This window comes from Pseudophryne corroboree, chromosome 1 (genome assembly GCF_028390025.1).
Source record: "Pseudophryne corroboree isolate aPseCor3 chromosome 1, aPseCor3.hap2, whole genome shotgun sequence".
NCBI lineage: Eukaryota > Metazoa > Chordata > Amphibia > Anura > Myobatrachidae > Pseudophryne > Pseudophryne corroboree.
In genome coordinates, this window is record NC_086444.1 from 1,225,616,657 (window position 1) to 1,225,634,917 (window position 18,261).

Genomic DNA, 18,261 nt, shown 5'->3' on the forward strand with positions numbered 1-18,261 from the left:
GCCCAAGGACAATTCCATCTTGCACCTCTTTTTTCTTTCATTTTTCTTTGTGTCATGTGCTGTTTGGGGAGTGTTTTTTGGAAGGGCCAGCCTGCGTGACACTGCAGTGCCACTCCTAGATGGGCCAGGTGTTTGTGTCGGCCACTAGGGTCGCTTAGCTTACTCACACAGCTACCTCATTGCGCCTCTTTTTTTCTTTGCGTCATGTGCTGTTTGGGGAGTATTTTTTGGAAGGGCCATCCTGCCTGACACTGCAGTGCAACTCCTAGATGGGCCAGGTGTTTGTGTCGGCCACTTGGGTCGCTGAGCTTAGTCACACAGCTACCTCATTGCGCCTCTTTTTTTCTTTGCGTCATGTGCTGTTTGGGGAGTGTTTTTTTGAAGGGCCATCCTGCGTGACACTGCAGTGCCACTCCTAGATGGGCCAGGTGTTTGTGTCGGCCACTAGGGTCGCTGAGCTTACTCACACAGCTACCTCATTGCGCCTCTTTTTTTCTTTGCGTCATGTGCTGTTTGGGGAGTGTTTTTTGGAAGGGCCATCCTGCCTGACACTGCAGTGCCACTCCTAGATGGGCCAGGTGTTTGTGTCGGCCACTTGGGTCGCTGAGCTTAGTCACACAGCTACCTCATTGCGCCTCTTTTTTTCTTTGCGTCATGTGCTGTTTGGGGAGTGTTTTTTTGAAGGGCCATCCTGCGTGACACTGCAGTGCCACTCCTAGATGGGCCCGGTGTTTGTGTCGGCCACTAGGGTCGCTGAGCTTACTCACACAGCTACCTCATTGCGCCTCTTTTTTTCTTTGCGTCATGTGCTGTTTGGGGAGTGTTTTTTGGAAGGGCCATCCTGCCTGACACTGCAGTGCCACTCCTAGATGGGCCAGGTGTTTGTGTCGGCCACTTGGGTCGCTGAGCTTAGTCACACAGCTACCTCATTGCGCCTCTTTTTTTCTTTGCGTCATGTGCTGTTTGGGGAGTGTTTTTTGGAAGGGCCATCCTGCGTGACACTGCAGTGCCACTCCTAGATGGGCCAGGTGTTTGTGTCGGCCACTTGGGTCGCTGAGCTTAGTCATCCAGCGACCTCGGTGCAAATTTTATGTCTAAAAATAATATTGTGAGGTGTGAGGTGTTCAGAATAGACTGAAAATGAGTGGAAATTATGGTTATTGAGGTTAATAATACTTTGGGATCAAAATGACCCCCAAATTCTATGATTTAAGCTGTTTTTTAGGGTTTTTTGAAAAAAACACCCGAATCCAAAACACACCCGAATCCGACAAAAAAAATTCGGTGAGGTTTTGCCAAAACGCGTTCGAACCCAAAACACGGCCGCGGAACCGAACCCAAAACCAAAACACAAAACCCGAAAAATTTCCGGTGCACATCTCTAAAAGTTATGTGCGCCAGTTATGCTATGCAAAGCGTTCACCTAAACCTGCAGACCACACAGCCCAGCCATGCTGTAGGAGCAGTCACACCCGTTGTCTATACAGTATGTACTGAGCAGTGTCATGTAGAGCAGGGGTGTCAAACTCACGGCCCGCGGGCCACATGCAGCACCTACCACAGCCTTTTACGGCCCGTTGGCATGGTTTAACTTGGGGCATAACTGCGTCCCCGCCGTTCCTCTTCCATCCGCCACACTGACATTGCCCTGCTGCCTGCACCGCCCACCGGCACGCATACACTAAGTCACGGCCAGCGGCGGTGTGGAGCAGCCAGCAAGGAGCCGCGGAGCCCTGACAGACTACATAAACGTCATTGGCTGCCTAACTGCTATTTGATGCAGTTAGGCAGCAAGGCAGGGCACAAGTAGCAGGGCGCTACATGTGCCCTGTTACATGCTAATGTGCCATTCTGGTTATTATGCCCAGTAGAGCAGGCAGTGGTGCAGTGTTTAAGGGCCCTGTTGGCACATAGGGGGTGTGGTGGCCACAAAGGTGGGCTGTGCAGGGGGCATGGCGGAGGAGCGAGTGGCTGGGTGGGGATGTGGGAGACTTGCCCACATTTCTGGGCAGCCGGGAGTGCCACACAATATTTGGGAGCTGCCCGGCTGCTTCCGGAGAGTATGCAAGTATAGGTGTTTGCAGTGCCTGCACATTCTCCGGGGTAGCAATTTGCATAGGGGCATGTTCTCTTCTAACGGCAGATGGGGAGAGAAGACATGTAGAGAGGCCGCACATGTGCACACTTGGGTCAGAGGTCACTTGTGATGTCAGTACACCTCTGTCTCTGTCACACCCAATCGCAACCACAACATTTTTTCTCTAAAGGGCAAAACCATGCTGCACTGCAGGTGAGGCAGATGTAACATGTGCAGAGAGAGTTAGATTTGGGTGTGGTGTGTTCAAACTGAAATCTAAATTGCAGTGTAAAAATAAAGCAGCCAGTATTTACCCTGCACAGAAACAAAATAACCCACCCAAATCGAACTCTCTCTGCACATGTTACATCTGCCGCCCCCCCCCCCCCCCTGCAGTGCACATGGTTTTGCCCATTAGAGAAAGATTTTGCTTTTGCGATCAGGTCTGAATTAGGCCTAAGGAGTCCCAGGCTGCTCTTGCCATACCAATGATGCAGGTTTCGATGGTGTGACCGATGGTGCATGTAAAGACAGACGGATACTCGCATTAGAAAAAGGGAGACATGTACTAAGCACTGGTAATAGTGGAGAAGTTGCCCATGGCAACCAATCAGCTGCTCTCTTTACTTTTATAGTATGCAAATTATAAATGTTACGTCAATGCTGATTGGTTGTCATGGGCAACTTCTCCACTGGCTCACTTCTCCACTTTTATCACTGCTTAGTACATGTCTCCCTAAGTCAGTTAACCAGCTGCCATGGCAAAATGGAAAGTGTCCGTAAATACAGTATGTCTGATCAGGTCCTTACTGTTTTTTTACTGAGGTTTATTCCTGCCATTTCCCACACATGATGATCGCTCTCTCTCCCGTCTCCTCTGTAAATAGGTACAGGAGGTAGAAGTGTTTTGAGGGTACCAATTTTCAAATCAAACATTTCCCGGGCAGGGGATGTTCTGCACTCAGCAGCATGCAGTGACCAACTATCGTATTCATTTATGCAGAGCTGTCCTGACATTCCATAAGACCGTATCGTATGCATCACTATTGCTCGCAACAAATATTATGGGCAGCTTGTTTATTTGCAAACATTAAAAGTGTTCCCTAAGTAACAGATATTTCTTATCACTGGGAAGTAACACAAATCCGGCTCCTGTGTGTATTGCTCAGGATGGCTGAGCTGTGTGAGGAAGACATTGGCTGCTAGCCCAGAAAGTGTACGATGCTGCCTCCCCAGATTGCTATTGGGTGAGTAACTCTCTCAGATGGGACAGGAGGTACACACAGGGTATTGTCATGGTAACACATAACTTCAGACATAGAAAGTGTATGGCATGATGCAACAGCCTCCCACACTACCACTGAGAGCCACCACCCCCGTCACATGGGCCCAGTACAGGGGAGGACAGATGTGTCAGACACTGGCAGCTGATAGCATCATTATGTTGCTGGTCCTATTCCTGCTGGGCATGGCCCCAGGTGAGTGTAATCTCTACTGTGCTATACTGTCTCTGCTGTGCCATACTCTCTCTGCTGTGCCATGCTCCCCCTGCTGTGCCATACTCTCCCTACGGTGCCATGCTCCCTCTGCTGTGCCATACTCTCCCTGCTGTGCCATGCTCCCCCTGTTGTGCCATACTCTCCCTGTTGTGCCATACTCTCCCTACTGTGCCATGCTGTCCCTGCTGTGCTATACTGTCCCGGCTGTGCCATACTCTCCCTGCTGTGCCATGCTCCCTCTGTGTGCCATACTCTCTCTGCTGTGCCATACTCTCCCTGCTGTGCCATACACTCCCTGCTATGTCATACTCTATCTGCTGTGCCATACACTATCTGCTGTGCCATACACTCCCTGCTGTGCCATACACTCCCTGCTGTGCCATACTCTCCCTGCTGTGCCATGCTCCCCCTGTTGTGCCATACTCTCCCTGTTGTGCCATACTCTCCCTACTGTGCCATGCTGTCCCTGCTGTGCTATACTGTCCCGGCTGTGCCATACTCTCCCTGCTGTGCCATGCTCCCTCTGTGTGCCATACTCTCCCTGCTGTGCCATGCTCCCCCTGCTGTGCCATACTCTCCCTGCTGTGCCATACTGTCCCTGCTGTGCCATACTCTCCCTGCTGTGCCATACACTATCTGCTGTGCCATACACTCCCTGCTGTGCCATACACTCCCTGCTGTGCCATACACTCCCTGCTGTGCCATACTCTCCCTGCTGTGCTACAGTGCTATACACTTACTGCTGTATTACTCTGTAGTTACTAAACTTTCAGAACTCTTCTCACTTTCAAGGGCTCGGCTTTCCCTGTATACTACCTGAATATAAGTCTGTGTTATTAGTCAGCAGTTCTTGTACTTACTAGTCAACCCCGTTGCTTGAAATCGAGACAAAATAATATATTGTTCTACAGTGTGGCCATTTGTAGACACGCTTTTCTCTTTGAATGTTATGCTTGGTTTTGGCACTGTGTGAGATTGGTAATTTGGTCATGTTGTACGACTTTTATTCTGTTGCACCATCTGCGGTGTGTGCTTTAGACTGGAGACTATTTGTTAGTAGGAAACAGAATTCCCCCCAAAACAATCCGTGAAATTCGATTGCAAATCTTTTTGGCGAGCGCTTCACTGCAATTTACAGCCCAACCGTCCTGACCACTTATCAGAATTCTGTGGCCTTACTGCACATCTACGTCACACACCCTATCGGATGACACCCAAACATCGCTGTTGAGTATTTACTCTCACAAAGAGCATTCCACCAAGCACATGACGTGACAGAACTCCTGGCTGTGAGCCCAGGCAGTGGTTACTTAGTCATACCTGAAGATAATTATGTATCAGGTGCTGGAAAGGGCGAGGGGTCACAGACAAACAACAGACAGAGAGGGGAGGGGGTGCAAATTCCCACCCCTAAATTTCCCTTCAGCACACTAAAAATTACCTGTAGCCATCCCTGAACCTATCTGGTAATCGAAATTCAGAGAATTAGTTTACACATGTTTGCAAACACATGTTTAGCTGCTGAGCCACTTTCAAGGCTTCTCCGATGTCAGCAGTCCTAACACTACACTAACTAACACTAAGTTTGCAATCATTGCAATCATTGCATTCACATGGATATTGTTCCTATTTAAAGTCTAGTATACGGCTGGATAGACGTCGGCTGGCAGTGCTTCCATAGAAGTGCTGACATAAAAGTGTTATTATAAAAATAGCGTTATACCTGCGTTAAACCGAAGGAAACCAGAAGAAAAACATCAACACACCAACACTACCACAAAAGGACTGCCTTACTGCTCAAAAGTATGTAATTCATCTTATGCATATCATCCGTTTTTAAAAAACCTAGGAAAAGGCATCCCCAATCTGCTCACTACAGTTCTCTCTTATGCAAACTTATGTATGTTTCTTTATGTAATGATTTCTTGAAAATGTCATTGCATGTGTGGGGAAGTTGCTCAGTGAAACAGTTTAGTATTGCATACTAGCTGGTGATTACCTCCTTTGAACATTAACCCATTGTGGTCAGGTGTACTATGTCTTTATATTTAGTAAGGTATAGTCATGGTGTAAAGGACAGAGTATGATTACTGATTAGTAAAAGAAAACAAATACTGAGCAACATCCCCAAACAGGTAATTTCAACTTTAAACTTGTCATTTATTTTGTACGCTCTGGACATGGCTACTACTAACAAATGCACAGAAACATTTTTTAAAGCTATGTCTGCAAATGCTAGGAGCTTAGGAGACAAAATTCCAGAGCTAAGTGCGATAATGACAAGGGATAACCTGGATTTTGTGGCAATTACAGAGTCTTGGTGCAATGAGAATCATGACTGGGACTTAACTATACCAGGATACAATTTATTTAGGAAAGATAGAATAGGAAGAATAGGAGGAGGGGTAGCAATGTATGTGAAAAAAAGCATAAATGCTACTTTAATACAAAATATTGAAGCCAAAACTGAGGCCCTTTGGGTCACCATAGAAACTGGGAAGAAGGACATTATTCGCATTGGGGTGATCTATAGACCACCAGGCCAGGGGCAGGATTTGGACAGGAACCTATTGTTGGACATCTCTAAAATGGCTTTTAAGGGAGAAGTCATAATCATGGGAGACTTTAATTTACCTGATGTAAATTGGGAGGGGTCTTTTGCAAGTTCAGCTACAAGTGGCAAATTTCTACATTCCTTACAGGGAGCATCTCTCAAGCAATTGGTGACGGAGCCCACTCGCAAAGACTCAATATTAGATCTAATTCTTACAAATGGTGATAGGATATCTGATATATATGTGGGTGAGCACCTGGGATCCAGTGATCATCAAGCAGTATGGTTTAGTATAAAGACAGGATCCAACTCCTCTCACACAAAAACAAAGGTGTTGGATTTTAGAAATGCAGACTTTGCAAAAATGGGGAGATGTTTAAGTGATTCATTGGCAGACTGGAGGAACTTGGAAGGGGTGCAGGAGAGGTGGAAAAAAATTAAAAGTGCATTACTAAGTGTAACAGACCTTTGTATCAAAATGGTTAGGAAAAGCACCAGGAAAAGGAAGCCAGTGTGGTTCACAAAAGTAGTATCAACTAGTGTGAAAGCAAAAAAGATGGCTTTTAGGAAATACAAACAGACTCCAAATAATAACGACAAAGAGGTATATCTGGACAGACGGAAGGATGCTAAGAAAGTGATCAGACGTGCAAAGGCAGAAGCTGAGGAGAAAATGGCCCAGTCAGTAGATAAAGGGGGCAAAACTTTTTTTAAGTATATAAGTGAAAGGAGAAAATCAAATGGAGGAATAATAAGACTTAAGACAGAGAGTGGGCATTTGGTGGAGGGAGACAAGGCAATAGCAGATCACCTAAATAATTATTTTTGTTCAGTATTTACTACAGAAGAAGGGATGGGGCCACAGTTAAATTGCAAGGACATTCATAAAAATAAGGTAGATGAAAATACATTTACAGAGGAGAAGGTCCTAACAGAACTTTCAAAACTAAAAGTGGATAAATCAATGGGACCAGATGGGATACACCCAAGGATACTCAAAGAGCTAAAAGATGTCCTGGTTACACCTTTAACAGAATTATTTAACCAGTCACTAAATACAGGTGATATTCCAGAGGACTGGAAAAGAGCAAATGTAGTTCCACTGCACAAAAGTGGAAGCAAGGAAGAAGCAAGTAACTACAGACCAGTAAGCCTTACATCAGTAGTAGGGAAAGTAATGGAAAAACTATTAAAAGAAATAGTAGTGGAATATCTTAAATCAAACAACTTACAGGATCCAAAACAGCATGGATTTACTGGTGGGAGATCATGCCAAACAAATCTTATTGACTTTTTTGACTCTGTGATGAAAATAATAGATCAAGGGGGAGCTGTAGATGTAGCATATCTAGACTTTAGTAAGGCATTTGACACTGTCCCACATCACAGACTGCTAAATAAACTTGAAAGCCTGGGGGTGGATTATAAATTAGTGAAATGGATAAGAACCTGGTTGCAGGATAGGAAACAGACAGTTGTAGTTAATGGAGTGCAATCTATGGAGGGAAATGTTACCAGTGGAGTACCCCAGGGATCTGTACTTGGTCCAGTTCTCTTTAATATCTTTGTTGGTGACATTGCAGATGGTATTGAAGGGAAGATATGCCTTTTTGCAGATGATACAAAGATATGCAACAGGGTAGACACACCGGGAGGGGTCAAACAAATGATTGATGACCTAGGTAGGCTTGAGAAATGGTCAAGAACGTGGCAACTACAGTTTAATGCTAAAAAAATGCAAAATCATGCACTTGGGTCTCAAAAACCCAAAGGCTAAGTATAGTATCAAGGGTACTATAATGGAAACTACTGAGGAGGAAAGAGATTTAGGAGTCACTATTTCAAGTGACTTGAAGGCAGGAAAGCAATGCAACAAAGCAATGAGAAAGGCAAGTCAGATGCTTGGTTGCATAGGGAGAGGAATCAGTAGCAGGAAAAAAGAAGTGATAATGCCACTGTATAGGTCATTGGTAAGGCCCCATCTGGAATACTGTGTCCAGTTCTGGAGACCCTATCTCCAGAAGGATATAAATACATTAGAGAGTGTACAAAGAAGGGCAACTAAAATGGTGCATGGCCTACATCACAAAACGTACCCGGAAAGGCTACAAGATCTTAACATGTATAGTTTGGAGGAGAGAAGGGAAAGGGGAGACATGATAGAAACTTTCAAATATATAAAGGGTCTTAACAAAGTTCAGGAGGGAAACATTCTTCAAAGGAAAAGAAGTATTAGAACTCGAGGGCATACATTGAGACTGGAGGGGGGGAGGTTCAGGGGAAATTTAAGGAAAAATTACTTCACAGAAAGGGTAGTGGATAAGTGGAATAGCCTCCCATCAGAGGTGGTAAAGGCTAAGACTGTAGGGCAATTTAAACATGCTTGGGACAGGCATATGAATATCCTTTCAAAGAATCAAGGTTAAAAAAGGGTTGAGATTGCCTAAAGGATAAAATAAAAAAGGGGCAGACTAGATGGGCCAAGTGGTTCTTATCTGCCGTCAAATTCTATGTTTCTATGTTACATAATAGCAGTGCCCACATAGGGCCATGTAATTTGTCACAGTAGGCCTCATGATAAAGGCTATTACTAAAACACTTCCAGACAGAGAGCTAACTTACCCAGGAGCCACCCCCAGGATCTCCCATTGGCACTACAAGGAACAGCATGCCTTCCAAATGCTGCTCCCATTCAATGCCTCTCGCACACAAGCAGACAAACAATGATAGTTGCTTGGTCATTCCTGGAGATAATTATGTATCAGGTGCTGGAAAGGGCGAGGGGTCACAGACAAACAACAGACAGAGAGGGGGGGGGGGTGCAAATCCCCACCCCTAAATTTCCCTTCAGCACACTAAAAATTACCTGTAGCCATCCCTGAACCTATCTGGTAATAAAATTCAGAGAATTAGTTTACACATGTTTGCAAACACATGTTTAACTGCTGAGCCACTTTCAAGGCTTCTCTGATACAGCAGTCCTAACCTACATAATAGCAGTGCCCACATAGGGCCTTGTAATTTGTCACAGTAGGCCTCATGATAAAGGCTATTACTAAAACACTTCCAGACAGAGAGCTAACTTACCCAGGAGCCACCCCCAGGATCTCCCATTGGCACTACAAGGAACAGCATGCCTTCCAAATGCTGCTCCCATTCAATGCCTCTTGCACACAAGCAGACAAACAATGGTAGTTGCTCGGTCATACCTGTAGATAATTATGTATCAGCTGCTGGAAAGGGGAGACAGGTTTCATATCTGGTGTAACTGTTACATGACCTCCACCAACATCCCGCTACCACTATCCCAACGGTCTGCATGCCGACCAACAGGGACTATTTCCACTCGTGGGTGTCCACGACACCCATAGAGTGGAATAGAACCGAGCCCACAGCGTGGCAAGCGCAGCGAGCCCTTAAGGAGCTTGCCGCACCTCTCCCCGCTGGGTTCCTGGCGTCGGTATGCTAGGTCGACAGGGTCACTAGGTCGACATGTACTAGGTCGACAGGTCAAAAGGTCAACATGAGGTTTTTTTTTCTAACGTTTTTTTGGTGTTGTTTTCTTTGTAAAGTGACGGGTAACCCCAATTAGTGCACCGTGTCTCCTCGCATGGCTCGCTTCACTCGCCATCCATGCGTCGGGTAAGATGCCTCGCTCTGCTACCGCTGCGCTCGGCACAGGTTTCCGTTCCCGATCGTAGTCCACGTGGATCGTAAAGTATGAGAAAGTCCAAAAATGTAAAAAAAAAAATGTGAAAAACTCATGTCATCCTTTTGACCGGTCGACCTATAACATGTCGACCGAATGACCGTATCCCGTTATTACACTGTTATAGTGTACTTATTACACTTTCACTTCTCTCTATGAATCTGTTGTCACAATATCATTCTCGTATCACCTCTCCGGTTTCCTCCATTACTTCTTGTTACAGATATGACTCATTAGTGTCCTCCGTTAGCGGTTTCTGACTTTTCTCATGTGGTTTTTACACAGCTCAGGAAATGCGAGGATTAGAGAAATGATTTCTGATAATTTTCTATATCATCCCTATTGCCTGACATTGCATTCTCTGTTCCTACCTATCACTACTCTGTGTCCCCCTAATTCATACCACCATCTATAGACCATGCTGTGGACGGGGGTGGAGAGCACGAGACAGGTATTTTAGCGCTTACATGGCCCATCCGGTGGATTCCAGTCAGCTGCATTCAAGGATTCCAATATTAGGGTGGCCTATTTACAAAGCACATACATTGGGTTTATCCTTCAGAAATGGGGGTTTCCTGGGGATTGCTAGATTATGGGGACTATTATCTTCAACAACTGGAGGGTCGCAGGTTGAAGACCCATGCTTAAGTTTCTGTTGTTGTTAATTATTACAAATCAGGTTTGTTTGAACAGTGATAACAAGGTTCATTATTCTGTGAAGACCCCTAAACAGAGTAAATAATTAAACCCATTTTGCTTATCTATAAAGAAATTACAGTGGATTACTCAGCAGCAATTTCCCACCATGCTGGAAACAGCAATTAATACTGACTGCCATCCCGAGTAGCTAAAGGAGAGAGATTCAGACAAAAAAATAAGGGGGACATTTACTAAGCAGTGATAAGAGCCAGTGGAGAAGTTGCCCCATCAACCAATCAGCAGCTCTGTATCATTTTATATTATGCAAATTCTAGATGTTACTTCAGTGCTGATTGTTTGCCATGGGCAACTTCTCCACTGGCTCACTTCTCCGCTCATATCACTGCTTAGTAAATGTCCAACAACCCAAAACAGCAATCCAACAACCCAGAACAGAAGAATGATCTCCTAATGCGCAGTTATTGTGATGTCTTCCCACACCTAGGTGTCGTCTCCCGAGGAATCAGCTATCTGGTCGGATCTCAGTTCCACATCTATATGAAGGAGTTATGCAACGCCAGCGTTTTTGACATTTTCACTGGCGGCCTGCGAATTGGGACGTATCATGATGGACTACAAGGACTGAACATTTACCAGAATCGCCTGGAGTTCATCAAACGGAACTGCACCCTCATACTTCATGAGATGGAATTGGTCCCTCAGAATTTTACGGTTAATGTTGCAACGTTAGAAAACGATGTAATCAAGGATTATAGCGAGACCTTCGCCCTCAGCGTCCCTGGTGAGTCTGTCAGACGTACAGGTGATGTTTGGTGACAGAACTGAAAGTGAAGGTGACGTGGGTAAGTGTTATATTAACTGAGATACAGATTCTGCAAATGGACAGGGATACAGTACATCCGGAAAGTATTCACAGCGCTTCACTTTTTCCACATTTTGTTATGGTACAGCCTTATTCCAAAATGGAATAAATTCATTGTTTCCCTCAAAATTCTGCACACAATACCCCATAATGACAACGTGAAAAAAGTATTTTTGAGGTTTTTGCAAATTTCTTAAAAGTAAAAAACTAAGAAATCACATGCACATAAGTATTCACAGCCTCTCAGTACTTTGTTGATGCACCTCTGGCAGCAATTACAGTCTCAAGTCTTTTTGAATATAATGCCACAAGCTTGGCACACCTATCTTTGGGCAGTTTCGCCCATTCCTCTTTGCAGCACCTCTCAAGCTCCATCAGGTTGGATTGGAAGCGTCAGTGCACAGCCATTTTCAGATCTCTCCAGAGATGTTCAATCAGATTCAAGTCTGGGCTCTGGCTGGGCCACTCAAGGACATTCACAGAGTTGTCCTGAAGCCACTCCTTTGATATCTTGGCTGTATGCTTAGGGTTGTTGTCCTGCTGAAAGATGAACCTTCGCCCCAATTTGAGGTCAAGAGCGCTCTGGAGCAGGTTTTCATCCAGGGTGTATCTGTACATTGCTGCATTCATCTTTCCCTCTATCCTGACTAGTCTCCCAGGTCCTGCCACTGAAAAACATCCCCACAGCATGGTGCTGCCACCACCATGCTTCACTGTAGGGATGGTATAGGCCTGGTGATGAGCGGTGCCTGGTTTCCTCCAAACATGATGCCTGACATTCATACCAAAGAGTTCAATATTTGTCTCATCAGACCAGAGAATTTTGTTTCTCATGGACTGAGAGTCCTTCAGGTGCATTTTGGAAAACTCCAGGTGGGCTCCCATGTGTTTTTTTACTAAGGAGTAACTTCCGTCTGGCCACTCTACAATACAGGCCTGATTGGTGGATTGCTGCAGAGATGGTTGTCCTTCTGGAAGGTTCTCCTCTCTCCACAGAGCAATGCTGTAGCTCTGACAGAGTGACCATCTGGTTCTTGGGCACCTCCCTGACTAGGGCCCATCTCCCCCGATCGCTCAGTTTAGACAGCCGGCCAGCTCTATATGGAAAAAGTGAAGTGCTGTGAATACCTTCCGGATGCACTGTACATGCTATAGCCTAATCTCCCGAAACAGCTGGGACGCTCCCAAAAATCAGGTGGAGCACCTGGCCTCCCGAAAAAGTGGTCAAGTCTTCTGGGAAACAGCCGCTACCCACCGCCTAGCCGAGCAATGCCGGTAATCTTGCCATTGTATAGCAGGGGCTGTGGCCACAATAGTGGGATCATTGAAAGCACCCCACCCCTGTACCACCTCCTTCGACTTTCCATGCCCACCGGACGCATCAAGGGACTTATTCAGGTTGGTTAGCAAACCAAAAAAGTAAGAAATTGGGCAAAACCATGTGCACTGCAGGGGGGTAGATGTAACATGCGCAGAGAGAGTTAGATTTGGATGGGTGTGTTCAAACTGCTGAATTGCAGTGTAAAAATAAAGCAGCCAGTATTTACCCTGCACAGAAACAATATAACCCACTGAAATCTAATTCTCTCTGCACATGTTACATCTGCCCCCCCCCCTGCAGTGCACATGGTTTTGCCCAATTGCTTACTTTTTTGATTGGCTAACAACTCTGAATAAGCCACCCCCCCCCTCCCATGCCCCCCACTGTGCCTCTCACCAGAGGGAGCAGCCATTAATAAGGATATAGGGCTTCATTTAGTAAACATTAAAATGTCTTGGGCTAAATGTAATAGGATGTCTTACTACTGTATTATTACTGTGTTTAGATCGGGTGCTTCGTGGGAGGGGCGGGGCTAAGCATCCCGACCCCCGTTTTCGTCACTCCAGGGTCCCAGAGATGCGGCCTGCCCCTGGAGACTGGCATGCCTGCTGTGCTGGCTACTACAGGGTAACAGGAGCCGAGTTGCTGCACGTAATGTTACAGTGCAGCACCCGGCTCCTGTCACTGAGCAGGAGCCGGCACTTTGGAGTCACCCCTCGGCGGGTGACACCCGGGTGCGAGCCGAACCCCCTTGTGACGCCACTGTCACTAACACATTTTAAAAAAAATCCACAGGTGGAGCTAATAATTTCACTTGTGATTCTGTGAGGAGAACTGGAAAACATGAACTGTTGAGGACCTGTGCACTAGAGGGAATGGCCACATCTTGCAGTGGGACAGCACCACCTACTGGCCAGACTACTGTAAAACATCTCAGAGAGTCTTAAATTGCCTGATTTTCCCTGCAGTATTTTTTTTAATGTTTATTAAGATTTATTTATTTAGCGCCAGCACATTCCATGGCATTCAACAACTAGGCACAGAGGTGGGAAATGATCACGATGGAGGTAAATCCACCAAATATGTGATATCACAGTCACTTAGATAAAACAGAAGGATGTTACGCTAATTGTAACGGGGAAATGTCTCACAGTGGTGTCATTCTCTGAGAATTGGACCAGCGTTTATAAGCACAAGGTGGCAATGTAATAAATTGTAATGGAGGACCTGTTCGGGACTCCCTCCGATATAATAGCCGGACCGGTGTGACATTGCTGCTCCTGTAACATCATATTGTTCTGGATTACTGGTGTTACTACAGCCTGGTACATTGTGTCACATTACCACAGGTGCTGATTGTCCGCACAGTAACCATGGTTACCCAGCAGTAGTAAGGCAGTATATGGTGTATGCGCAGTATTAATTGACAGTAACCATGGTTATCCAGCGGTAATAATGCAGTATATGTTGTATGCGCAGTATTAATTGACAGTAACCATGGTTATCCAGCGGTAATAAGGCAGTATATGTTGTATGCGCAGTATTAATTGACAGTAACCATGGTTATCCAGCGGTAATAAGGCAGTATATGTTGTATGCGCAGTATTAATTGACAGTAACCATGGTTATCCAGCGGTAATAATGCAGTATATGTTGTATGCGCAGTATTAATTGACAGTAACCATGGTTATCCAGCGGTAATAAGGCAGTATATGTTGTATGCGCAGTATTAATTGACAGTAACCATGGTTATCCAGCGGTAATAAGGCAGTATATGTTGTATGCGCAGTATTAATTGACAGTAACCATGGTTACCCAGCAGTAGTAAGGCAGTATATGTTGTATGCGCAGTATTAATTGACAGTAACCATGGTTACCCAGCAGTAGTAAGGCAGTATATGTTGTATGCGCAGTATTAATTGACAGTAACCATGGTTACCCAGCAGTAGTAAGGCAGTATATGTTGTATGCGCAGTATTAATTGACAGTAACCATGGTTACCCAGCGGTAATAAGGCAGTATATGTTGTATGCGCAGTATTAATTGACAGTAACCATGGTTACCCAGCAGTAGTAAGGCAGTATATGTTGTATGCGCAGTATTAATTGACAGTAACCATGGTTACCCAGCAGTAGTAAGGCAGTATATGTTGTATGCGCAGTATTAATTGACAGTAACCATGGTTACCCAGCAGTAGTAAGGCAGTATATGTTGTATGCGCAGTATTAATTGACAGTAACCATGGTTACCCAGCAGTAGTAAGGCAGTATATGTTGTATGCGCAGTATTAATTGACAGTAACCATGGTTATCCAGCGGTAATAAGGCAGTATATGTTGTATGCGCAGTATTAATTGACAGTAACCATGGTTACCCAGCAGTAGTAAGGCAGTATATGTTGTATGCGCAGTATTAATTGACAGTAACCATGGTTACCCAGCGGTAATAAGGCAGTATATGTTGTATGCGCAGTATTAATTGACAGTAACCATGGTTATCCAGCGGTAATAAGGCAGTATATGTTGTATGCGCAGTATTAATTGACAGTAACCATGGTTATCCAGCGGTAATAATGCAGTATATGTTGTATGCGCAGTATTAATTGACAGTAACCATGGTTATCCAGCGGTAATAAGGCAGTATATGTTGTATGCGCAGTATTAATTGACAGTAACCATGGTTATCCAGCGGTAATAAGGCAGTATATGTTGTATGCGCAGTATTAATTGACAGTAACCATGGTTATCCAGCGGTAATAAGGCAGTATATGTTGTATGCGCAGTATTAATTGACAGTAACCATGGTTATCCAGCGGTAATAATGCAGTATATGTTGTATGCGCAGTATTAATTGACAGTAACCATGGTTATCCAGCGGTAATAAGGCAGTATATGTTGTATGCGCAGTATTAATTGACAGTAACCATGGTTATCCAGCGGTAATAAGGCAGTATATGTTGTATGCGCAGTATTAATTGACAGTAACCATGGTTACCCAGCAGTAGTAAGGCAGTATATGTTGTATGCGCAGTATTAATTGACAGTAACCATGGTTACCCAGCAGTAGTAAGGCAGTATATGTTGTATGCGCAGTATTAATTGACAGTAACCATGGTTACCCAGCAGTAGTAAGGCAGTATATGTTGTATGCGCAGTATTAATTGACAGTAACCATGGTTACCCAGCGGTAATAAGGCAGTATATGTTGTATGCGCAGTATTAATTGACAGTAACCATGGTTACCCAGCAGTAGTAAGGCAGTATATGTTGTATGCGCAGTATTAATTGACAGTAACCATGGTTACCCAGCAGTAGTAAGGCAGTATATGTTGTATGCGCAGTATTAATTGACAGTAACCATGGTTACCCAGCAGTAGTAAGGCAGTATATGTTGTATGCGCAGTATTAATTGACAGTAACCATGGTTACCCAGCAGTAGTAAGGCAGTATATGTTGTATGCGCAGTATTAATTGACAGTAACCATGGTTATCCAGCGGTAATAAGGCAGTATATGTTGTATGCGCAGTATTAATTGACAGTAACCATGGTTACCCAGCAGTAGTAAGGCAGTATATGTTGTATGCGCAGTATTAATTGACAGTAACCATGGTTACCCAGCGGTAATAAGGCAGTATATGTTGTATGCGCAGTATTAATTGACAGTAACCATGGTTACCCAGCGGTAATAAGGCAGTATATGTTGTATGCGCAGTATTAATTGACAGTAACCATGGTTACCCAGCGGTAATAAGGCAGTATATGTTGTATGCGCAGTATTAATTGACAGTAACCATGGTTACCCAGCAGTAGTAAGGCAGTATATGTTGTATGCGCAGTATTAATTGACAGTAACCATGGTTACCCAGCAGTAGTAAGGCAGTATATGTTGTATGCGCAGTATTAATTGACAGTAACCATGGTTACCCAGCAGTAGTAAGGCAGTATATGTTGTATGCGCAGTATTAATTGACAGTAACCATGGTTACCCAGCAGTAGTAAGGCAGTATATGTTGTATGCGCAGTATTAATTGACAGTAACCATGGTTACCCAGCGGTAATAAGGCAGTATATGTTGTATGCGCAGTATTAATTGACAGTAACCATGGTTACCCAGCAGTAGTAAGGCAGTATATGTTGTATGCGCAGTATTAATTGACAGTAACCATGGTTACCCAGCAGTAGTAAGGCAGTATATGTTGTATGCGCAGCATTAATTGACAGTAACCATGGTTACCCAGCAGTAGTAAGGCAGTATATGTTGTATGCGCAGTATTAATTGACAGTAACCATGGTTACCCAGCAGTAGTAAGGCAGTATATGTTGTATGCGCAGTATTAATTGACAGTAACCATGGTTACCCAGCAGTAGTAAGGCAGTATATGTTGTATGCGCAGTATTAATTGACAGTAACCATGGTTACCCAGCAGTAGTAAGGCAGTATATGTTGTATGCGCAGTATTAATTGACAGTAACCATGGTTACCCAGCAGTAGTAAGGCAGTATATGTTGTATGCGCAGTATTAATTGACAGTAACCATGGTTACCCAGCAGTAGTAAGGCAGTATATGTTGTATGCGCAGTATTAATTGACAGTAACCATGGTTACCCAGCAGTAGTAAGGCAGTATATGTTGTATGCGCAGTATTAATTGACAGTAACCATGGTTACCCAGCGGTAATAAGGCAGTATATGTTGTATGCGCAGTATTAATTGACAGTAACCATGGTTACCCAGCAGTAGTAAGGCAGTATATGTTGTATGCGCAGTATTAATTGACAGTAACCATGGTTACCCAGCAGTAGTAAGGCAGTATATGTTGTATGCGCAGTATTAATTGACAGTAACTGAAAGGATTCCTCCTCTATTCTTTAACCCTCGATGTGATAGCCTCTTAGACGTCCGTGAGTGTAAACCTTTTTTGCTACGAGTAACATGCACAACACAAGCAGTAAAGATTCACACTGTTTATTGTTTGTTTAACAAAAGTATATAAAAGAAAGGATTTAGGGCGTGTATATCCCAAGTCAATAACTAATTGGACAGAACACAAAGGGGGCTAACATAACATGATTGGCTAGGAACTGCCGCAGTGGAAGGATATGCATATATGGGCAAGTTGGTACTCAAATAGGAAGGTTATTCACACGGTATAAAAAGATAACGGACAAGGACAGTAGCAAAAAATGTGCTGGAACAAACAGTTCTGTAACACAAACAATTCTATGACATGTGAAGCAGAGACGAGCTTTAACCCTTTCATTCCCCTCTTAGAATCATTATTGTTATACTATATGATTCTTGCAAAGCTTACGTCTTTCTGCACGCCAATGGCGCAATTTTTAGCCTGAGCGGGAGTTGCAGTAATTGTTGGGCATTTTAAGAAGGGTTAATCGTTGAGTTAATGATGTTCCGTGTTTATCCTTTTCATCTAAGGCTTCAGCGGGCTTATAGCCCCATGGGGTACCTGTGTTCCAGGCAGCCGCGGACCATGAGCTGCAATCATTTCCCCAGTTATGGCCTGTAACGCAAATATAAGGTACCTCGGGGCTTAGGTTGTCTGTGGTGTCAGCGCGGATCTGG

The 18,261-nt window shown here is 44.4% G+C and overlaps 1 protein-coding gene across 1 annotated transcript in view; it reads left to right on the top strand.

Annotated features, from left to right (window-relative positions):
- Positions 1-3,413: 3,413 nt before the first annotated feature.
- The window catches only part of LOC134930754 (uncharacterized), a 39,264-nt gene continuing 24,416 nt past the window's right edge, over positions 3,414-18,261 (top strand). Inside the window, exons 1-2 of the mRNA XM_063925357.1 lie at positions 3,414-3,555; positions 10,984-11,280. Of these exons, the coding sequence (XP_063781427.1) occupies positions 3,414-3,555; positions 10,984-11,280 (439 nt within the window). The remainder of the gene's footprint in view (positions 3,556-10,983; positions 11,281-18,261) is intronic.